Source organism: Dryobates pubescens, chromosome 2, assembly GCF_014839835.1.
Source record: "Dryobates pubescens isolate bDryPub1 chromosome 2, bDryPub1.pri, whole genome shotgun sequence".
NCBI classification, from domain to species: domain Eukaryota; kingdom Metazoa; phylum Chordata; class Aves; order Piciformes; family Picidae; genus Dryobates; species Dryobates pubescens.
The window spans coordinates 25259285-25282935 of record NC_071613.1 but is presented as its reverse complement, the minus strand read 5'-3'; the positions used below and the strand labels follow the sequence as shown (position 1 = coordinate 25282935).

Here is a 23651-nt window from a genome sequence, read left to right as displayed (position 1 = left end):
TTTTGCAGTAGGCTTAATTCTGCTTCAGGATACACAAAGGTCTTGCTAACTTGCTAAGCCTTTTTGCTAACCTTTTAATAATCTGACAATTTGTTTTACAAAGTATTGTAAGGAAGCATTAGACTGTACCATCCACTCCATATTTAACCATTTATAGTAGTTTTTAGATATGTGATTCCAGACTGAATAAAACAAAGAATTTAAAATAAATTCAGATAAAGCCACAGATGGATAACTAATCCACCCGGGATGGATGAGCCCCGCTGTGTTTTGCTACCAGCAGTATTTTTACCAATACAATGAAGAATGTGTAATAAAAGCCCTGCAGCTTTATCTAACTGGAATTATCTGGCTGTGTGTTGTATAATTCATTAGTTTTCAGGGGGTTTTGTTTGTCTTTCATATGCAGAGGCCTGACCAAAAAAAAAACACCCCAAAATACAACTCCCCAACTCTGTATGTAGGAGCTCAGAGCCCTGAGCAGAGCTGCTGATGGCTGGTGGCAGCAGATACTGCCTGTCTCCCTTGCCATCCCCCAGGCTGCTATGAGATCCCTGCTTGATGAAGGGACCGAACAGAGGTTTTAGGGGTTTGATAAGGATGGGCTAAACATGGTCCTGCATCATAGCAAATGAATTTCTAGAAACTTCTGGTTTGTTTCTGATGTTTCCTCTTTCTCAGGTATTTGCACTCGGTGCAGAGAGGAATGTTTGTGGTGCAGGCAAAGATGGGAATATATTTATATTTCCCACTTATGTGTCCCTTGAGCAGTGAAAATCTCTCCTCTGTGAATCACATTTTTCCCCAGCAGAGGGGGAGCTCACTCTGATTAAAACTGGGTCTTTCCCCAGTTGCAGCTGTAATGAAATACACGCTCCTGAATAAAGCTGTAAACAAATCAAGAGAAGGTATTGCGTGTAACACACTCTCCTGGAAATGAGGAGGAGGATCCATTTGGTGATGAGATGTTTTTTGGGTGAGCAGCAGTCAGATGCCACTGGTCTACACCTCCCATAAAGATCAGAACGTGGAGCAGATTCACTCTTGTTTTGAGAACCAGCTCACTTTAGAGGAAAAAACTAACTTCACTACCACCAAGCTATTGACTCAAAATCCATGTTCAACTGGAATAATATCAAGACAGCACAGGTGTGTTGCCAGACTTCACTTTTGCCATAAAGTACTGTTTCTCTCTTTCAGGTTGGCACAGGAGCAGGCATTGGTTTCAATGTTAACATGGCATTTACTGGTGGCCTTGATCCACCGATGGGAGACACAGAATACTTAACTGCCTTCAGGTAATAGGGAAGTTTTCCTCTCACAAATGTATTTTTCACCTAAACTGGGTTTGTTTTCACTTGTGCAGCTCTCCTTAATCTTGACTTTTTCTCTTGCTAATTTTAGAAATACAAGATTTCAATCTAGTTGCAGTTACTTTTTGAGTGCTGTAATAAAAACAAAGCTCAATTAAGTAAATAGGATATTTTTGGCCATAAAAAATATGCCTGTGACATACTCGCTACTCAGCACTGATTCTGTGATTGATGCATGGAGGTAAAAAGTCAGCTGATATGAATATGCTCTTCCGGTGTTGGCTAAAAGTCTTTTAACCATTTTGGGTTGAGTATTTCTGTGGGTAAACCCATCCTGACGGGAACCCATAAAAACTAACTAACAAGTTGTCATGATTTGAAACTTGGGAGTGCAGCTGCCCCAGGGCTTGAGACATCAGTGCGGCACTGCAGACAACGGTACCCAGTTTCTGGGCAAAGTGGCCATGCAGCCCCTCACCTACAAGAGCTCTGCTCAAGACTCACACCAGAGCTTGATCCCAGGTGTACTGAGCAAAAAGGATGTGGTGTTGTGTTGATGAGCTTTAGACTGTATTATTATTTATCCAAGTACTGAGCGTGCCTGAACTGAAAATTGAAACAACTGAACGGTTAGTCTTGTGCCTTCCTTAGTGGGTTCTGGTTTCTCCTCAGAAGCAGCATGTTGTCTGTTATGAATAAAAATACAATCATCTTTTAAATAAACATTACTAATCACTCACTGTCAGAATGTGAATGAAGGTAAGCAAAGCTGTGGAGCTGAATTAGTGTGTTACTGGGATATCCTCCCTGTAAAGCCAGATGTAAACCACTGTGCTGAGTTGTTCAGGCTTCTTCAAGCATGCTCCAAAAACCTGGCATCATTGGAGTCTCCAGACAGAGCAGGGGATGAAGGCACTTGTTGACTCACTTGTTCATATCCTGCTGGTCTTACTGTCTTTCTCACAGAAGTAGAAGATAACTGAGGATCACAGAGAAGTATCTGCAGGGAATAGTTTGATCTGATCCATTCTTTCCTTCTCATATCAGCTTCTTCAGAAATTATGTGTAAAGCAAAACACACATTACTCGATCTGCAGTCCTGCACACCAAGGCTGTGGTCTCTCCAAGCAGTATAACTATGGAAGGACTGCAAGAACGTGGATTGAACATCATTTTGCTACTCTAAGCAGCTAATGGGCAAAATACCAAACAGGGCAATTACATGTCATTGGTGTTTGGGGGATCTGCTGCAAGCCTGCAGTGCTGCATTCATCTCCCACAGCTGCTGAGATGGGAAAAGGAAGGTATTAAAATTAACTGTAGAAGCAACAGAATAACAAGATGAAGCAAAGGCAGGTCTTTGAGTAGAGGAGATCTTGTAAGTAATGCAAGAGTGAACAGAGGCCAGTGTGAGACCACACTTTCCTTTCTGATACTCTTTCCAGGAGCATAAATATAGTTCTGTGACCTGCCGGATATATAAGCTTTATTTTTCTTAGAGACTGTCTTGTTCCACTCCCTGCCTCCCCCGTGCTGTGGGTCCATCCTCTCCAACTGGCATCTTTTTTAACAATTACCAGTTGGAGTGGTTTTCTGTCCTCAAACCAGATTTAGTGCACTTCTGGCAACCACCCTGTATAAATTCAGGGAGACACACACTTGCTAAAACATGGGATGCGAATTTCTGGTGACAGGCAGATGGAATATCGCCTTCATGGAACAGCATTAAATCTGGGTGCATTATTTTCTGTTCTTCCCTCTGTGCGTATTTATGTTCCATTCTTTTGGGCAAAAAGAGCTTTTACTCTTCAGCCTGCCATTAAAAAGCCCTCAAAGAATGTATACAATTTAAAATAACATCTAGTCAAATAACTGTCATTTCTGTCGATGTTTTATTCCTGTTACAGGAAAGCAGCACTTTCCTCCAAAGTGGAAGTCTGTTTATCCCAGCAGTCAACAAGAGTGATCTCTTCATTAGAAAGAGAATCTGTAGCTTGCGACAGAGTGACATACTTGCTATTAAATATTAATTGAGTTTCAAGGCTCCTGGAAAATTGCTCAGTCTGCACAGTAAAGACCTTTGCCAGCCATTCCTTAATAGGCACTGGTGTCTTTTTGCCTGGAGACTGCAGCTATTTGGAGAGAGTATTTCAGAGCTAGTCACAGTTCTTATTTTGCCAACATTTTGGGAAGCCAAGGGACATTGTGACTCTTCCTCCTAGGTAGCACCTCCTTGTAGTCTGCTCTGTGTGCACACCTTCAGTCACTAAGTTAAATTGGAAGCTTTTTTTTAATCTTATGCCAAGTTTGGTCATGATAATACATTATCGAGTGACCTTTTTAAATCTTAACCAGCTTCTTTGAAAAACATTTTTCCCCCTGAATCTTTCTATTGATTTTAATGTAAAATAATGCTTTGAAGTTTGCGATTTATAGTCCCCTGAGAGTTAGAAAGTGAAGGGAGTGGGTCATATATCCTTTTTTTCCCCCCTTCTTTTCTTGCGTTAGCCCCTTGAGACAATGCATGCCTTCAAGGCAGCACCTTGTTATTCCACCCCATCGAATGCCACGTTGCATTTGCTGGGGATCAAACCTAAGATGAAGAAAAGATAAGAAAATTGGCCATAATGAACTCCAGAAGCAGCAGGCATTTTCACCATGAACTTGGAAACTCACAGTGGAGAACTGAGCTTTAATTCAAACCAGTCCAAATGCCAAACTGTGAGGCTTTGAAGTCTGTAGAGGAATCAGTGGAAATCCTTTGAGCTAGGCAAAGATACTGATATACTTTTTCTTCTTTTTTTTTTTCTCTCTTTTTTTTTCCTTTCCTCCTCCCCCCCCTTTTTTTTTTAAGCTTTAACTCTTCACATGCTTGTCCACTTTCAGGGAAGAAAGCCCTATTTCAATGTTAAACAAGCGGAAGATAAATAAGCAACATGCTTTTTTGTTGTTGTTTTGCTTGTTTGTTCTATTTCAGGATGAGCTGCTGTATCAATTTGATAAAAGTATGTGCTGTAATGAAATAATAGCTGAGACAATTGTCCTCATAAATTAGTCTTCCGATGAGTGAATAAATAAACCCCAGTGAAACCTGTCATCCCCCATGCTGAAAACCCTGTTTTGGTGTCATTTTGCCCTCTCTGAAGAAAGGATGGGAGCTTGCAGCAGTGATTTTTTTGTACTCCAGATTTTTTCTATAAATCTTGGCTTCTCCCTGCTTGCAGTGCATTGTTAGGCTGGACGGCATAGCCTGACCTCTTAATGTTTATTAATATTGCTGAGCCATTTCATAAGTGAGAACAAGAGTTAAAACTGCGAAACGGAGAGCAGCCTTGCTGCGCACTTTGTCGCTTATTGTCTTCATAACCGAGGGCTGAAATCACTGACTGCTCTGTCTCGAGGTTGGGGTGATATCATGATTGCTGGTGGTTGGGTTTGTGAGGGGGGCTGTAGGGTGGAGTCACCCCAGTCACTACTAAGATGTGCAGAAGGGATTTGGGGAGTTTGCTGTGAGCTTGGCGCTCCTCCACCCCATCGTAGCGGCAGCTCTGCCTGCCCGAGACAGCATGACATTATAATTGAGCTGACCGTTTGCTGGGCGAAGGTCCCACGGCTGAACTCACCGCCAAAATATGTGGGCAATCCAGATTTCACAGATTAGGCAGAAATGTCTTAAACTCTAATGTGAAAAATGCAGGGCATATAATTGTAAAAGTCCTTAACTCATCAAAATGTTGTTGCTATTCATCGCTGTTGTTCCGTAGTTATGGAAACAAACAGTTGTAAAATTGAGGGTTTGTTTTTTCCCCAGGTCTGTTCCCTGACTTGTGATACTAGCAGCAATCATGTTTGCTTCCATAAATCCTCATCATGTTTTCCAAATCAGTGTGCAAACCCAGATAAGAGACCTGCAGAAAAAAAAAGTGACGATTGTGGCTAGTTAGTTGTTACAGAAGAACAGCAATCACTTAGTGAAATTAAATCGTGTTATATACGGGATCTTTCTTCTGAATGTACTGTTAGGAAGTTTTCCTGATGGTTCTAGCAGTTGTGTTGTCTCATACAATATTTTTTCCCCACCCTGAGATCTCCTCTACAATTAGAATTCCATATACAGCTTGATTCCATGTTTGTTTTATTTAAAGCACCTAAACCAGAAGCAAAAACCAGGACTCTGTTTGAAAGGACCCTCCTACTGCCTTGCTCAGAAAGTATTAAATGAGTTCAGGAGCCAGTTTTGGGGGGGAATTTGTTTTTTCCTTCAATCCATAAACCATTTCAGGAGTGAGTAAGAGGGAGGAGGGGAATGATGATGATGTTTTGCCTGGAATGGTTGTTTCTGTATTTTAGATTTTGTGCTCTCCTGACGCTGATTTTGTCCCCAGCCTCCTAATCTCTTTTGACATAGTAAATGACCGTGGAGATGGCTGCTTGGAGAAACAAAGACTGGAGTCTTCAGGAGACCGATTAGCCTTAGGAGCAGTGTTTTGAGATATATACACACATATATATATGGCCAGAAGTGGGGGGAAAAAAGTCTCTGAAAAAAAAAATGTTCAGCCTTCCAAGTTTCACTGATTTGCTCACTGCAATTGAGCATTTTAAGCAAAGTCCTCTGTAGGATTGTTTAATCTGCCTGTCATTTATTAGGCATTTAATTGGTGAATTGGCTAGTAGCAGACTAAAGACTATTCAGTCTTCTGGAAAATAGATATAAATTTGTTTGGATTTTTTTTTCCCTCTTCCCTGAATGACTGCAGAACACAATGAGTAGTTTTTACTATTTCCAGCCATCAGTATTGACTCATGCATAGTTGTTTGGTTTAGCTGCAATCGGAGTCAAATGAAAGGATTTACTTTATTTATGAAATTTAAAGGTAACCTTTGTATCTGAAAAATTCAACATGGCTTGAATGAATATTCTGTGTTACAAACCCTTTCATTCTACAGTAAATGACTACACGTACCTTAACCATCAGGTAAAAGACCTGGTTCCAGATGAAACTGCTCACCTTCTTGATAGTAATTTGAATTTCTGACTTTTTTTTTTAATAGTATCAGCAGCAGGGCAAAGCAATAGCTTTGTTTGCCATTTAATTGTTGCTTTCTCCGGGGGATTTAGCTTTACTGTGATGGGTCTGAGTGAAGAGGCTGTTTTCCTCTGTGCATTAGAAAAATTAAAAAACAAAACACTGACTTAAATACACCTGAAAAATGCTACTCACAGGTGAAATCCCAGAAACACGCTGTTTAAAAAGTTGTTCATTTCCTTACCTCTTAAATTTTCATGTGAGATTTTTTTTTTCTTTTTTTTAAAACTAAAAAGAGGAAACTGAGGGAGTGCTGAGAGGCAGGAGAGCTTCAGTCCTCCTGGATCATGTTTTATGGCCAAATATATAGCTGCTTATGTATATGGTGAGCATCAAATAGAGCTGGGTCTACAGCTTTGGATTACCAGCGTAATACTGGAATTAGAAGAAAGTCAGAAGCAAGAGCAGCCCTTGAGAGTTTGCACAGGAGTCACGGGCAAAGGATTTGAGAGTGCTCTTGAGTTCAGAGTTCTTGAGTTTGTGATGCTTAAGTTATGGGAATCATTAGGTCAGTTATTCTGATGCTGTCATCTTGCACTTCTCCTCTGACTGCCCCTGAACACGCACAACTCACAGAGAGTCTCTGACTGAGGTGGTATTTAGTTCCCATCGCACGGGTACAGAGTGTCTGTTCATCCCTGTGACTTGTCTTGAACAAGAGAGCCAGGGGACCCGTGGTTCGTGTTTTTTAAAACTGAGGGACCTGATAAAACTCTACTCTGCATACAAAGCACCACTAATAGTTGCTCAGAGCTGAAGATACTTGCTGGGGCCATGAGGTCTCTGTCCTGCACCAGATAAAACTCTGGACAGCCTCAAAACAGCTCCTTCTAATGATTGTCAAATAGCAAATGATTTACTTCTAAGCAGCAACTACTGCTTTTTCTCTCCTAAAACTTACACAGACAGAGTTCATAGTTAAGTCTTGGTGCTGCCTGTGTTGGCAGTGCCGCTAGAGGGTAGCTTTGAACTGCAGTCACTGCATGGGGATCTTCAGCTGAGCCGTCCCTGGAGGTGTTCAAGAGGGGATTGGACGTGGCACTTGATGCCATGGTCTAGTCATGAGGTCTGTGGTGACAGGTTGGACTCGATGATCTTTGAGGTCTCTTCCAACCTTTGTGATACTGTGATCACCAGCACCATCATGCTGCTCAACTGGCTGTCCCTGTTCCCCAGCTGCATTCGTGCTTGAGCATCAGTGAGTGAGCTGTGCCATGACCAAGGAATTGTTCCTGATTTGGGGTTGCATGGGTTGCTTGGGTCTGGACAGACCATGCCCATAGCTTAGGGGTGCAAGTTCATGATAGCTCTGCAACCAGCATATGGTGATCCCACACATCAGTTGAGATACTAGCAACTCCCATGGTATGCTAACTTTGAGGGGGGGAATCTGATGATTTTAGCAGTTTTCCTTTGGTTAGAAATTAAAGTACTCAGCAGTACTTCAAAGCTTAGGGTAAAAAAAAAAAACCTCTGCCACATGCACTTGCTTCGAAACTGCTGCTTTAGTCCTTTGTGAAAGAGGTGGTTTCTGCTTAAAACCTCTGTGGGTTTCACTAAACAGATTTTTGTCAATTGTAAAGTCATCAGCAAAAAATGTGCTATTTTGTCTTCCTTATGTAATCATCTCCCTGAGGGCAAAATGCATATGGCAATCATGTCCTTTGAGGAAAAATTTAAATGCCTTTTTTTCAGATTGTGTAAGAATTAAAAGACAGTAAGATCCTTTTTTGCATAGGTTTCTGTGTCTGTGTGCAGAGACTGGCAGGCAGGAAGATTGCAGGATGCTGTTCAGTTACTGTGGCAGTTAGATGGCAAAAAACTAAAGCTAGAAAGATGGGGGTGGGTTTGTTTGTTTGTCTTTTCTTTTTTCCCCTTCTTTTGGGATTATATGGCGCCTGAGTGCCTTGACCCAACCTGCAACGTGCTGGGTGTACTGTTCAGTGGTGCCAGTGAAAACTACTTGATGGGTTTTACCTAACACTGAATAGCTCATTGCGTGGTAGGTAGATATTAATGCTCTGTTGAAAGTAAACTCTGTGGAGAACAAAATGGCATGGAGTCAGATTTGGCGTTGGGGCCTGAAGAAGCTGCTGATACTAACAGATGTGGCTGTTTAACGTTGTTGTAGCAAGAGGTGTGAAATTTTATGGGTGTCTTGATAGCAACCTGAGCAATCTCAACACTAAACAGACCTTTCTGGGATTATTTTTGGTTTTTTTTCCTGAGCATCACATAAAGACTTTACTCAATAAAGGTTCTCATGTATGCAAAGATATTTGCAGGTTCTTGTTTTGGTACATTAATAACTTCATACTTTAGAAAGTTAACCTTGCCAGTAGCTGTTCCTAGGACGGGGAAATGGAGAAATGACTGTCATCTTCAGTAGCCAGAAAGGTATGATGGGGCATAAGTCAGGCTGCCCTAGGGGTACATCTAAGATTCAGTGGGGACATTTATTATGGAGAAAGAACGTTACCTGGAAAACATTACTCCGTGTGAAGGGCAACCTTCTGTGCACTTTCACCATTTCCTTTGCCCAGCTGAAAAACTCAAAAAAACAATTTCAGGTTCATGCACATGGGTACCTCATGCATGGCACAAAAAGATGTTCATCCAAGAGTGCTTTCAACAGGCTTTCTTAATCTGAAAAGATTGTGAGTGTGTGCGTCATGTTAATTAAGAAGCTCCACTGCTTTGATTTTTTTTCTTCCTTGCTATAATCTTGGTTCTGCTGTGTTTATATGGAAGAAGCAATTATTTGCTCTCTGCTTAAGTTCCCAGTTTTGTTGAGTTGGCATCTTGACAAGGGAAATGGGGTGTTTGCAACCTCATGTAGGTTTTGAACAGAAATTGCATAGATTGAAGAGAGAAACCAGAAGAGCCTTTTACTGAGGAAGCACAGACACAGTCATCTTGTTTTGTTTAAATACCAGCCTTACCAGACAATGGGTTATGGATGCTAAGCAATTCAGTCTATTTCATAGTGAACAAAATGTCAGAGGATGGGGAACTGGAATTTGGAGAGGTGTATTTGCACGTGAAAGCTTTTAGCCCCACGGGGAATCATCGGCCTTTCACTGTGGTAAATGAGAAGTGCAGCAGGACAAAAATAAATATCTGCAGATTCTGCAAGAGCTAAAGGAGGTATTTCAAAGGAGCACATGGAGACAAGCGCCACAAAGCGAGCTTGCTGTCAGACAGTTTCCCAGGTGGTTTGGTGTTCTGTGCTTGTTTTCTCCTTATCCCTTCGTGCCCTGTAGGTAAAGTGAGATACGATCACAAATGGGAAAACACAGTGCAGGACAATTTATTTCCCTGGTCAGAACGCCAGGCTGTTGATGGAGGACATAACAGACCTCACTGGAAAAACTTAATGATACTGAATTTTTAGTGGTACTATGGTGCAAGGTTTTCTGCCAGGCAGGCTCTCACCTTGTCAGAAAACAGGAGATGAGCTTCGCTACTGTGGAGGACTTGTACAAGTTTTTATAACGTGTTTGTTCAAGAGCGAAAGTAACGTGTCTGCCATTGTTAAATTTTTGTTGCAGAACGGTAGTAATGCCCATTGCCAATGAATTTGCCCCAGATGTCGTGCTGGTGTCATCTGGTTTTGATGCAGTGGAAGGCCATCCCACACCTCTTGGAGGATATAATCTATCAGCAAAATGTAAGTTGTGAATTTACAAGAGCGGAGACTCAGAAGTGGTGTAAATTGCTGCTGTCCTGGGGACCAAAGCACAGTGTTTGCAAGTTTTATATTTTGGGGTCTACCTTCAGATCTTGCATTTCAAAGGCAAACTTTTCAGCCCTTTTCTTTGAATTTTCCTATGTTCTGTCACTGCACCATATATATTTTGGTCTAGCTGAAGCCTTCTTTTTTTTGAATCATTGCAATTTAAATTTCAAGTGCAAACAGATTATGTAAGGAGGCTGCCAATTGTTGTAGTCTGCTGAGTTAGAGTTATGCTTGGTTTAATGCAACATTGCAGAAAGAGGCAATGCCTGTTGTAAAGAGGGTACCTTGATCTACATGCCACTTGAAGTCCATTTCTTTCTCTAGGTTACTTTATTAAAAATTTGAGCTGAATATTTTTGTTCTGCACCTTTGAATCAATTACAATGGCTCACAAGAACCTCCTTGTTACTTTGGATCTGTGCTGTACTGCATTGCATAGGAAATGCACTGAAAAAAACCCCTTGGTTATGCTGGGTTTATCTGGCACTGTTTTTCATTCAAGTCAGTTGAGAAGACAGCTTATTCTTGCAAAAGGATTTCATTTTTTTAAGTGTTTGTTTCAGCCAGGCCGTGTATCCTCTACAGTGAACCGCAGAGCCTTGTAAGGTAGCTGAACCTATAAAATTTATATAAGAATAAAGTGAAATAGATTTACAGGAGACAAGTTATTTAAGATATCCAGAAACACTTTGTAATGAGAAAGTTTTGTTTACCTGCTTGTTGAATTTCCCATGCTCTGCTACTCTCGCAAAATGGTTATAGGCTCAGCCATGAATCTTTTTATCTGGCTGTTAATTTGCTAATTTGTGAAGGTGCTCGTGGGGGTCGCTGCAAAACAGAAAATAGGGAGCGTGGATCGAGGGTAGAAATATCCTGGATTTTTCTTTGATTTTTTTTTTTTTTTTTTAGGAAGAGGAAGGTTGCTTTGAGGACATGTTTTTTAAATCCTGGCAGCTTGGTTCTGTTTTGTTTAAAGGGTAGAAACGTATTGTGTGTCATATGATCAAAGTCCCGGGTGCCCCAGGAATTTTTATAGCGTATTATATATGGGAAGAAACGTCTGTTAAGAACTAGATGTCAAATATCTCTGGGGCACTGCAGTGCTGCTATCACAACTGAAAGCACCAACAGCAATTTTAGTGATTACCCCTTCCCCTCCTCCCTTCTCCATGGCTATTCCGACTTTGCATCTTCCAGAGCAGGAGAAAAATTTGTCTCCTTCGACCCTCTTTCATCCTTCCAAAGGAGATAGCTGCTGCTGTATTTAATTCAGGGCACCGAGGAGCGGTAGGGAGGATGGCAGTGCCTCTCACCTGGGATAAACTCCGGGATAGTGCTCAGGGGAGAGGTACGGATCCATCGTGGCAAGGAACTGTAGCTGGAATTCTGCAGCCAGCGCATTAAAATCCAACCTGGCTTGTATTATGCATTGAGTCCTTTCAGATCCCTTGTGGTTTTTTAATATGATGTAATTCCTTTCTAAAATTCTTTGATCCTTTGCCAGGAGCCCGATTCCAGGCACAACCTTTGCCCTTCTCCTGCATTTCCTCTTTTCCCTTGTTGCAGGCTTTGGGTACCTGACAAAGCAGCTGATGGGCCTGGCCGGGGGTCGTGTCGTCCTGGCCCTGGAAGGAGGCCATGACCTGACCGCCATTTGCGACGCCTCGGAAGCGTGTGTTGCTGCCTTGCTGGGAAACGAGGTACAGAGACAGGCAAAAAACAGGGACTGCAACCTGCACCCCTCTTGAGTTTGGGCATCTCATCCTCCAAAACAGTCAGCCCACCAAAGTTTGAGTCCTTTTGACATGTGTTAATTTAAAGAGTGCATGTTTTGTTTGTTGAAACACCACTTGTGCTTGGCAATTCATGCTATAAGGGTTGAAATAGATAAGAATTGAATTTGGGTTTGCTCTTTATCCGAATGATTTGCTCTTTTTGATCTTCAGAAAACAACTAGTTAGTTTGATTTCTTTCTGAAATCATTGTCCAAGTCTTCCCTTTGCAGAGCCCCTTTCTAGTACTACAGCCTGTGCCTACTGTATTGGCCAGCTTGCTTGACACTGTCTTCACTTCTACTTTGTTTTTCCTACGTGTTTTATTTTCTATCTTCTGCATGTTGCTCTGTTGTAAAAGCCTCAGTTGTGTCACAGAAGTTGGTCAAAAAGGCCATGCTGTATGATCACAAGTTAAGAGCAAGACAGAGAAGTACACCAAGAAAACCTAGTTTTGAGGTTTTGGGAGGTCAGGGTACTTTGCTACAGAGGTAACTTCAGACCCTTCAGTTTTTCTGCCTTTCGCCCCACCCTGCTTTTAGTGTCAGTGGGCAATAAGGAAGAATTTTTTCAGATTCCCCATGCCCATTCTCCCTGATGCACCCTGGCTGTCAGCTATATTTGGCACTGAATGAGCAGCTCACGCCTACGTTTCTTCCAGTGTTGTTGATAATTAAAAAGTTCAGAGTGAAGGCATTAAATGGGCTTGAGGAGTTCAGGATCACGTATTGCAGAAATACAGCAGCAAGCAAACAGAGAAATTGGTTGTTGGCAGCACAATCCCAGACTGGGGCTCTTGTGCATCTTTTAGGTCTACAAGCCTTGCATCTACCTCTGTTGAAGAAACATGTTTTTATCTAATTCGTGGGCTTTTAAGTACAAGTAACTGGTTAATTTGGGTCAAGCCTCCCATCTTCTGGTTCATTGGTCTTTTTTGGACACCTGTTCTCCACATCCAGTCCAAATGGTTGAGTTTTGGACAGAAACTATAGAATGCAAAAGTGCTTTGCATCGTTTTCCCAGCTCCCTCAGAGAAGTAAGTACTTGCTCAGCCTGCAGCCTTTGGCACGACCCCCCGTTGCTGTCCGCTGCAGGTGTCCTAGTGTAGCAGGGACTTTGGAGCTCTTCAAAACAGCATTTGAGGATTGATAGCGGGAGTTAGCAATACAGTGTGAATCCTTAGGCGACATATAGCTAGGAATTTCAGCCTTGCAGGAAATTCAAACACACCAATTTGAAGTTGTCCACAAGACATCAACCTTGTCAGATGGTGAAAGAAGGGAAGGTTCCTCCTAAAGCTGTCACCTGCCTTGGAGAGTACTAACACCCTTTGCTGAGGAACACCCTGGGGCAGGAGCTGAGGGAGGAGGGCAACACCTGAAGGTGCAGCATCACAGGGAGAAGCTAAGCAGTATTTCAGCTTTGGGTCTGCCTCCAGGGGGAGTTAACTTCTGGAGATCTTGGTGACCTGCCATGAGCAGACTTACTCTGACTCAGTTGCTATTCAGTGACCATCTGACTTTCTCAGGTCTGGGAAGATGGAGCAAGAATCTTGGATCTGCGGGGAGGTGCAGATCAGCTAAGTTCGACTTCCAGCCTGTTGTAGAAGTGCACTGTCTTGTAGTAGCCACACTCCATATGAAGGGTGACAGTGCCTGAGGGAACCTTGCTAACCAGTTCAAGAGATAAAGCAGCTAGGATTCATCAAAAGCATCTGCTTCAATCATCCAGCATCCCACCTCCAAGTGTACAGAGAGCATTTACTTCTTTTGCTTGGCCAGTCAGTGCTAATAAGGCTCTCAGCCTTGGAACCGCTGAAAACTCAGTAGCCAACTGCTGCACCAGCATGGAAGTAAAGCAGTTTTAGAGTTTTTATTGCAATGCCTGCCTTGGCACAAGAAAGACACAGACCAGTTGAAATGGGTCTAGAGGAGGGCCACAAAAATGACCAATGCACTGGAACATCTCTGCAGTGAGGACATGCTGAGAGAGTTGGAGCAGTTCAGCCTGAAGAAAAGAAGGCTCTAGGGAGACTTTGTGGTAGCCTTTCAGTACTTAAAGAGGGCCTGCAAGAAATATGGGGGCAGTCTTTTTAGCAGGGCCTGCCGTGACAGGACAAGGGGTGATGGTTGGAAACTGAAAGAGGAGAGATATAGACTAGGAAGAAGGAAGAAAATTTTTACCCTAAGAGTGGTAAAACACTGGCCCAGGTTGCCCAGAGAGGTGGTAGATGCCCCATGCCTGGAAACATTCCAGGTTGGATTGGGTGGGTCTCTGAGCAAGCTGGTATGTTGTAGATGTCCCTGCTCGCTGCAGGGGTGTTGGACTAGATGACCTTTAAAGGTCCTTTCCAACCCAGACCGTTCTGTGATTCTGTCATCTCTCTCAAGGTGACAGCTGATGGCACTGTTGTCACCACAGACAGTTCCTCCAGCTCCATCCACCTTTGGGTGTAGCTGGCTCTATTGGCAGAATGTGCTCTTAAGGGGAGACAAAGGAAATAACAGACGAAGGATGTCATTCCTCTTGCCTAACGTGCATCTAGGATGCAGAGGGGTAACTGCAATGTGGTGTGAGTGAAGATCTGCGTGCAATCAATATGCGCTTGATCCAAGCCACGAATGTGTTTGGAAATGCGAGGCGTTGGGGAGATCTCAGCACTCACCATGGCTCGGGTGTTGTCAGCTGCCCGAGTGGTTTCACTTAGCAGAGTGAATATTGATCCTGAAAGGTAAAAAGAAAAAAGTTGTGTTGTTTGTTTGGGTTGGGTTTTTTAAATCACTGAGTCAGCACAGCTCTAAGGTGCTTTAAAATACTTAAAGATGGACCTGTTCTCACTTTTCCTAGGTGGGCCGTAAGGCTGCGCAGATATCGTGATAATGTTCTCTGACTTAACCCTCACATCAAAAAGCAGGAAACACCACTTTTATCAAGGTCTCTTATAAAATCTTTTTAATGCAAGGAAGTTGGAGGGAACTGCTGTTGCTTTGTCCCGCGGCCCTTTGATGGAGTTTGATATACAGCGTGTTAGAGGATTTTGCATGCGCGCACATGGACAGGCAGCTGCGGCCGGTGGCAGGCGGCGGGAAGGCTCTGCCGGCTGAGCAGCGGTGCCGGAGTTACACAAGGAAGTGGTAGGAAATGAGGGGAACGGTGCCAGTCCTCCCAGCGTCTGCCTACACCGGCAGAGATCAAAACTCCCGCTTCAGGAAAAGCCTGATGCAAAGGCGAGAGCCGGCTTGTGCCCAACTGTCCAGGAAATTAAAACAGCGCTTTAGCTTTGCGGCAGATTATTTTAATGTGAAATGAGTTAGAGCTGGGCGAGCTCGCTTCAAAATGTGCATACATTGCTTTGGTTACCAGTCCACTTGTGTAAATCCAACACAGCCTCAGCTGAAAAATCCAAAGTGGGCATGGTGCAAGGAAAATGCCCTGATGGGAGTTTAGACCACTGTGTTTCTGCTGTTACTCAAAGCAGTCTCTGACAGCAACGTGCCAGCAGGACTGGATGGAGAGCAGAGAAGGCAGCTGTTGTACAGAGCTGCTCATACTGCTGTGAACATCACCAGTCATTACCCTTCAAACCAGCTTCTGCCCTGTGGCAAATGCTGTTTGCAAACTCCCTGTTCTCAGGATGCTGCCCTTCTATTTCAGATCTGTTGCATCCATAGCATTTGCTGCCCCAGGCCAGGACCCATAGCACCACTATGCCTGAAGCAAAGTGTGGAGCTCATGTGTTATGGGAGCTACTACTGGTGAAGAGAGAGATGAGAGGTGTGTGCTGGGCATGTGGTCCTGTAACTCAGCAGCATTTGTAGTGCTGGCTGTTGCTGCTACAAATGCTCTGTTGCATTTCATACAGAAGTAGTGGAGGTGTGCCAATGTCAGACTTTGGACACCCCAAATAAACGAGAAGATGATCCTAAGCAATTGCTTGAAGCTTTTACCTAATACCCAGAGGCATTCCTTCCATTTCCAGGAGGACAGTGGGTAGGCTATTGTCTATAAGTGCTATATCAGAAGGAGGAGCATGCTATGGAAGTGATTCATACATGAGGCTGGGCTGCCTGTTGCGTGCTTTACATCAGTATCAAGTGAGAGGTGTTAGAAAGCTGTTAGCTAAAAGTCTGTGAGGAATTGCTTTTACTTTCACTTAATGTCATACAGAAGCCAGATTGGACCAGAATTATTATTAGAGTGGAGAACTTATAAAAAATGCAATCCATAATTATTAAATCTGGAACAGAGCAATTTCTAGTCCTCATAAAGTACCTATCAAATGGCTACCATGTGGCTGCAAGAGCAAATCTTTTGGCTGGAGCTTCTCTTGGCTTTGAACACAGCTGCAGTTAAACTTTGCCATAGATTTATTATATTTTTTAAACTATTAAATGGTGACTGCTTCTTTGCTAAGGAATATCTCTTGGGTCTTGATCACTGTTTTCAGATACAACTGACATCTGTGGACATCTCTTGGTTTTGATACCCAACCCTGAAGATCTGTGATGGATTCTTAGTGGAGAACCAAGGGCAGTGGGTGAGGTGGGGGGGGTAAGGAAAGGAAAAAAATGATGTGCATGGAGGGCATCAGATCTGATGAAAGTATTTTCTTGAGTATTTAGTTGTTTGTGTGATGCCTTGAGCTCTTGTGAGTAATCCAAGTCTTCGGCTGTATATGTGAGCCAAGCAGAGCTGTTTTGCTGGGGTCATCCTTACCTGCCAAGCAGATGCTCCTGCTGTGCCAGAGGAGACCAGTATTCTCTACAGTGTCATCTGCTGAAAGCAAATAACCCCATCTCCTTCCACAAGAGCCTCTGCTTGCTGCTCTGCAGCATCCACTCAAAAAAAAAGTGAGGCAAAAAATACCACAAGGATGCAGTTTTCAGGGTGTCGATCTAATTTCTCTGTTTCTGTACTGACTGAAGGCTGCCAGGGCTGGGATGGATACAGGCAAAGATTTCTATCAGGCAAGAGGAAATTACCACCTAGAAAACAGGAGAAAATGCTGTCAAGCAAGGAGAGGGCATTTCTCTTGCTCTCCCCTTCTTCTCTTTCTCACTTCTCTCCTGTACCCCAGCTGCCAGAGTCCTTTCATGTATCTAAAAAGAAATGGAAAAAGTGATGTCCTCCTCTGCTGAAGAGAGTTCTGGAGTGATTGTCCTTCTGTCACCATAGGTGCATAGGTCCATGCATTTGTACAAAGATGGACTGGATTCCCTAGTAGTTTTGGAACTTCCTGGCTTCAGACTGAAGGGACAAATCTTTCCTGGGTGGTAGGAGAGATTACACTGAAAAACAATCAACATGTGCTCCTAGTTTGGACGTTGGTTTTCTACATAGCAATCCTCAAGTCTGCAGAGGCTTTTTGCTCTTGAGTGATAAGGAAAAAAAATATTTAAAACAGCTGTGCTGATCACAGCATGGTGTCAGTGGTCTGCACGACTGTGGATAGCCAGCATTGTTGTTTAGTAGAGGTGCGTGTTCCCTGACAGTTACAGTGAGGATGGCCAAGACCTCTAACAAAGATGCAGTTCTGGTGGCAAAGGCACCTCCTGGCTGGGACAGTTTATTTCACTCTGGCTGGAGGAATCTGACCTGGTGGCAGTGTTGGCTTGCTGTAGGAACTGCATCCAAACCAGCACTTGACTATTATGGTCCTGAGATGCAACTCCATCAGCATAGCACTGCCTGTATGGGTTTCATGTACAGGCTTTTTCAGGTAGATCCACACCCTTTGCTCCAGTGTAGCTAGAAAGGGACCTAGAGGAATGGTCTAGTTGGAATTGCTCTTCAAGGTCTTTTCCAGTCATAGTGATTCTTTGAATAACAGAGGACTTACCTAAGCTTCTTTGGAGCAGCATTTCATGAAGTCCTCAGCACAATACATGGAGCTGTTGGAGTGAGTCCAGAAGAGGCCAAATGGTCAGAGGGATGGAACATCTCTGTTAGGATGACAGGCTGAGAGAGTTGGGGTTGTTCAGCCCAAAAAATACGGGAACAGTCTTTTTAGCAGGGCCTGCCGTGACAGGACAAGGGGTGATGGTTTTAAACTGAGGGAGGGGAGATGTAGACTAGGAAGAAAATTTTTATAGTGAGAGTGCTAAAACACTGGCCCAGGTTGCCCAGAGAGGTGGTCGGTGCTCCATGCCTGGAAACATTTCAGGTTGGGTTGGATGGGGCTCTGAGCAAGCTGGTCTAGTTGTAGATGTCCCTGCTCACTTCAGGGGTGTTGGACTAGGTGACCTTTAAAGGTCCCTTTCAATCCAAAGCTTTCTACAATTCTTTTTGTCCCTTAGGAGCTAGTATCAAAGGCAGCACTGCTTTTCTGAGGATGGGATGTATATTAGAACAAATCAGAAATCATCTACATGCCGTTGGCATTTACAACATGAAAGCAGCCAAGCCCAAAAGACACCTGCTTGTTCTGTGCATTTACATTGAATGCTTTTGGGAGGCTTTCTGTGTCATCTTTCAGCTTCAGGTCTCAATACCAGCAGTATGTTATTGCTGTCATCTTTCTGTATAGAGTGAAGGAAGAAAACCACCACCAGTAAGCTTAAATTTTGATACCAATTAAGAGCTCTAGTGGTATCTTCAAAGCAATTTGGGTTTTAAGATTATCATACAGATCTAATGCTGCTCTGCCTTGCCAAGACCAGCCAGCAGCTGGTAAGAGGCATCAATGGCCAGTGAAGTTATAGTCATGCTGAGTATGGCTTCAAAGCAATATTTTGCTGTTTTTCTGTACCAAAATTAGGTTATTTACTCCTTGGTTACAGACTTTTTCAGTTAAGAGTTAATAAGTACACTGAATTAGGTGTTTAGAAAAATGGAAATTTCTCCATTTGTTTCTTTAGAGGAAAAGCAGAAGTGTGGCTGGTTGAAGTCCCTTTTATTTGCACATTGTTTCATATTAAAAGTGAAAACTTTGCAAAAAAAAGATCTAAGCAATAGCTTTATAAAATTCTTTGTGACAGCTGCCAGCATCCACTTGCCTTACTTTTCCTGATCTTTGTAATAGTGACTTTCCATACAGTCTTATGTCAGTGGCTGCAGCAGATTCTGTGCAGCCTCTGTCCTGCACAGCTGCTGAGCACAGTGGAGCTACAGCATTGTGTATGGAGGAACATCAGTGTGGGGGGAAACTGCACTGAGTATCACAAGAGCACTTAGAAAGTCTGTATATTTTGGACTTTTAACTAAAGGCAAATAGGCACCAGGGGAGTGGGGTGGAGCCTTGATATGGCAGAGCCTCTTACTTAAATTGCACTTAATGCCTGGTCTCTAACATGAAGTAACGTTTCTTCAATGTTTTTCTCTCTCTCTACAGCTTGACCCTCTTCCAGAAAAAGTTTTCCAGCAGAGACCAAATGCTAATGCAGTGCATTCAATGGAGAAAGTAATTGAGATACACAGTGAGTATAGTTCAATCCCCCCAGCTAGTTTCCTGTTGAGTTGGCCTGTGGGACAACCATTTGACTTCTCCATCATCCTGGCAACTCCACATTCCCTTGTCCTAGTTTATGTGTGGTCGCTGCTCTGTGAACTGGATTTGTGCAGCAATGAGTTGGTCATACTGAGCGATGCAAAGGCAGCAGTCCTTCAGGGAAATGAGGAGAAATTAGCATGAAATCCTCTAAAATCTCTGTGAAGGACAGGCTGTCCTGCACTTTGAGCATACCCTTCTCTCTTCAAAAGCAGTTCAAGTATCTCTAGTCAACATAAATCTCTTTGGGTGTTGTGGCATCCATTAATTAAGAACAGATAGGGGTGAAAGTTAAATAGAGTGTCGCATAAAGTTGCTAGTATTTTAGGTCTGTTTAGCTGGGGAGGGTAAAATCATTGTAGCTGAAGATTTTCTGGGGTCATTCTTGCGGTGGTGTTGGAGTGAAAATGCCTCAGTAACATGGGAATCTCAATGCTATGTGCTGACATCTTCCCACTTAAGATGTTTTTTGTCTAAAGCTGGAGGGAACCAGTCTCCCCTCTATAGGGAAAAAGTGAAGTTTAAAAGAGGCCAAAACATTATTTCTATTTCCCCTGAAAAACTCCTGGTGGCTTTGAATGCTGTTTATAGAAGCTGCTCTGCAGAATGAGTACTCAGCACTGCCTGGACACCTCAGCAGCACCTTGTGCCAGGCAGTGATTTTTTTTTTTTTCTTAAAGTGAGCACAGCAAATTAAAAGGGGGGGGGGGGGTGGGGGGGGGGAGGTGTGGAGAGGAGCTCTGGGTAAGACCCTCAAATCTGCTGCCCAGCACAGGAGAAACAATGATGTATGAAAACAAGTCCCTCCTCCCCATCTGCAGGCATCACTGTACAAGTTCTTGCTTTCTGGCTTTGCTGTTGCTTCTTGGGTACCAGCAAATTCGATGTGTCCTACCTGGGGGCCAAAAGAACATCCTTTATTCTCTCCCTCTGAAGCCTTCCCTGTGATCTTTTCACAGAATAAGGCTGACAAACTGCCAACATAAAAAATAAATGCAATCTAAGTTCTTCTTTTGTCTTAGGTGATTTGCCCACAAAAAGAACATGGTAGTTGGCAACTGAATGCAGATTTCTAGTCCAAATCTAGGCTACTTCCTTCCTTCTTGTGTATTTTTCCTTAGGTCTGAAAGTGAAAAAGGAAATGTCTTTTTATTTTTTAGCACCTAAGTGCTCCTTTTCATCAAGGCAGAGGGATGCTGTACACCTCTCTGCAGCTTGGATCTTCACCTCCAGCACTCCTTGCACTCCTTGCACAAAAGTACTCCATTTGCTCTTCTGAAAATCCACTTTCTGCCTACTACCTTTCTTTCCTGGCCAAAGGAAAAGAGCTTATTCCATTGCCAGGCAGTGATTCAGCCCTGCTTTAACATCCTACGTGTTCTTAAGGGATGTGCAGGTGCATGTTAATCAAGGCTCTCAAGACTTTTTGGATTTAAAACCTGGCCTCTCAAGCCACAGCAGTGTAGCAGTTCCTCTCTTAGTACACTAGCATATATAATTCACAGGGGTCTCTCTGGCCTCATGAGCCAAGATTTCCTTGGCCATGCATTCTCAGGAGCTTCCTTCAAACTGCAACATGCTGGGACCTCAGTATGGTCCTTGTCGTGAGACTGAGCACAGTTACAGAATCACAGGATGATGGGCATGTGAAGGGACCTCTGGAGATCATCTAGTCCAACCCCATTGCTAAAGCAGGTTCACCCAGAGCAGGTAGCACAGGCTATGTCCAGTCAGGTTTTGCAAATCTCCTGAGAAGGAGAGTCCACAATGTCTCTGGACACCCTGTTACAGTACTCTGTCACCCTCAAAGAAGTTTTTCCTTATATTCAAAGTTCAGTGTTAAATGACCCTTATGTTCCATGCTCAAGGATCAAGATTGTGCTTTGCATGAGCATAATGAGTCTTCCTCAGGCAACTTTCATCTGTGTGAGTGTGGTGCTGGATGCATAATGGTGCAGGTGTCCTGACTGCCTCTCTTCTTATCTCTCCCCCAGGCAAGTATTGGCATTCACTCCAGCGTTATGCCTCTACGGTGGGATACTCCCTGGTTGAGGCTCAGAAGTGTGAGAATGAGGAAGCAGAGACAGTAACAGCCATGGCATCTCTGTCAGTGGGTGTGAAGCCAGCTGAGAAGAGGTAAGTTGCTTTCCTTTTATCATTACATGTCAGAGCCTGCCCAGGCAAGAGGACCCATGATGGGCAGTCTTCTGGGTTAATCCTCTCTTATTAACCATTGTATGCACATTCTTTGCACTACATGTCCTCTGTGGGTTCTTTAAAGACCTTCTGGGCTGTAGGAGAACAGCTGTACCATGAATTCACTCTGTGTGTGACCTTAGTACGCTGAACACCCATGTACTCCAAGCAGAGCTGAACACGGTATTGGACCACAAAAGGAAATTGATTTTGCTGGCAAAAGTGTTAATGTTGCACAAATGAAAACAGCCTGAAAACCCTTCTGGGTGGCAAGGTTTAATACCAGGTGAGCTAGATGAGCACAACTGTCTGGGTGGGAAGGTGTTGGGAATGTAAGGCATGAGACTTAGCACCACAAATTGTCCAGCTCTATCATGCCATGGTTTAGTAGTCATGAGGTCTTGGGTGACAGGTTGGACTTGATGATCTTTGAGGTCTCTCCAACCTTACTGATTCTATGATTCTATGATCTTTTTTGTCTTCCCTCCCTTTCTGTCCTGCCTGGCTGTGAAAATTGCTCAGACCCGAAGATGAACCCATGGAAGAAGAACCTCCCCTGTAGCATTCACCTTTGAGCTGGAGTTCTCCTGTCTGTTCGTCTTCGTCTTGAAGCTCTGCCAAGAAGCTTTCTCTTGTTACTCCTGCGTCCTGTCATGGTTTTCTCCAGAACACAGAAGGACAGCCAGGTGTAAAACAAAGCAACGGAAACAAAATCTCTCCATATCTGTACGCGTCTGCAGTATATATTTGCCGGAAAAGAATAACGCTGATGAAGAGGAGTAAAGGACTGACACGCTGGGCACTCTTCCTCTGGTCCTCACCTGGGAGCAGAATGTGGAATGACGCCCATGAAGTCTTTGGCAGAGTTGCCACTAAAAAAAAAAAACAAAAAAAGGAAAAAAAAAAAACAGAAAAGAAAAAAAAAAAGGAAGAAAAAATAATTTTACAAAAATCAAAGATTCAACAACAGATACAGAAATAAAACAAACCTTCACGTAAAACTGGTGCTTATGATTTGATTAGCCACAATTCAGCAATCTCCGCTTGAACCACTCGACCCATCTTGTAGTTTCATTTCTTGGATTTTTTTAAGTGGCTCTTGCCTGCCTGTGAGTCAACGAGATTCTTGTTGAAACCAGAACCATGGGAGCTGGTGTCTTTTTAACGGGGAGGGACAGGGAAAGAAGGACTCGTCTTACATCTAAAGGAAAGGGAAAAGAGAAGGGGGGAAACGGTAGCCCAGATGGAGTCGGCTTTATTGTCTCCAAAGCCATCTGAAGATGAGTTTGTGCCTTTTTTTTTAATTGATGGATTCGGTGCAGCTGGATTTTCTGAAGTTTGAGGAACAATGCCTTAAGTAAAAAAAAAAATATTAAAAAAAATAATTAAAAAAAACAAAAAACAAACCACAAAGAACACAGCAGTTCGTGAGTATTTTTCCTCTGGTTGGGAAGCCAAGAACTGCGATCAGGAAGGAAGACTTTCTTTGGCTTGTGCTGGCATGATGGTGGGAAGCAGGCATCAGCAGAACAGAGCGTCTCCAAAAACTGTCTACAAGTTTGGATTTGTTTTGTTTTCTTTCATTGCTGTTTCAAGAAAAAAAAAAAAAGAAAAAAAAAGGAAAAAAAAAAGGAAAAAAAAACCCTAAAATTTAAAAAAAAAATAATAATAAAAATAAGGTAGTTGCCAAGAAAGTGGCAAATACTGTTGGGTCTTTGAAATTCAACCATTTTTAAAAGCAAAATTTCAAATGTTTTCTCTCTTCTACATTATCTAGTAATTGAACTTATCAATTTGGTTGTTGAAGCATGTATTAGGACACAACTGCAGGTTTAAGACTGGAATGCTTTTTATTAAAAGCAACTAGCATGAGATATTGCTTAAATTGTTAGGTATAAATATATATATGTGTATAATGTATATTCCAAATGTATTCCAAGCTTAGAAACCAGATTCCTATGAATTATTGATAAAGATATTTATGATGCATTTATAGAAAAATATATGTAATAAATGCATACTATAACAGTAGCCATTGGAAGCTCCCTAGGGACA

At 42.9% G+C, this 23651-nt stretch overlaps 1 protein-coding gene across 1 annotated transcript in view; it reads left to right on the top strand.

Annotated features, from left to right (window-relative positions):
- The window catches only part of HDAC4 (histone deacetylase 4), a 264688-nt gene extending 242196 nt beyond the window's left edge, over positions 1 to 22492 (top strand). Inside the window, exons 22-27 of the mRNA XM_054172206.1 lie at positions 1201 to 1298; positions 9955 to 10073; positions 11709 to 11842; positions 19245 to 19329; positions 21395 to 21536; positions 22119 to 22492. Of these exons, the coding sequence (XP_054028181.1) occupies positions 1201 to 1298; positions 9955 to 10073; positions 11709 to 11842; positions 19245 to 19329; positions 21395 to 21536; positions 22119 to 22158 (618 nt within the window). The 3' untranslated portion in view covers positions 22159 to 22492. The remainder of the gene's footprint in view (positions 1 to 1200; positions 1299 to 9954; positions 10074 to 11708; positions 11843 to 19244; positions 19330 to 21394; positions 21537 to 22118) is intronic.
- Positions 22493 to 23651: the final 1159 nt, after the last annotated feature.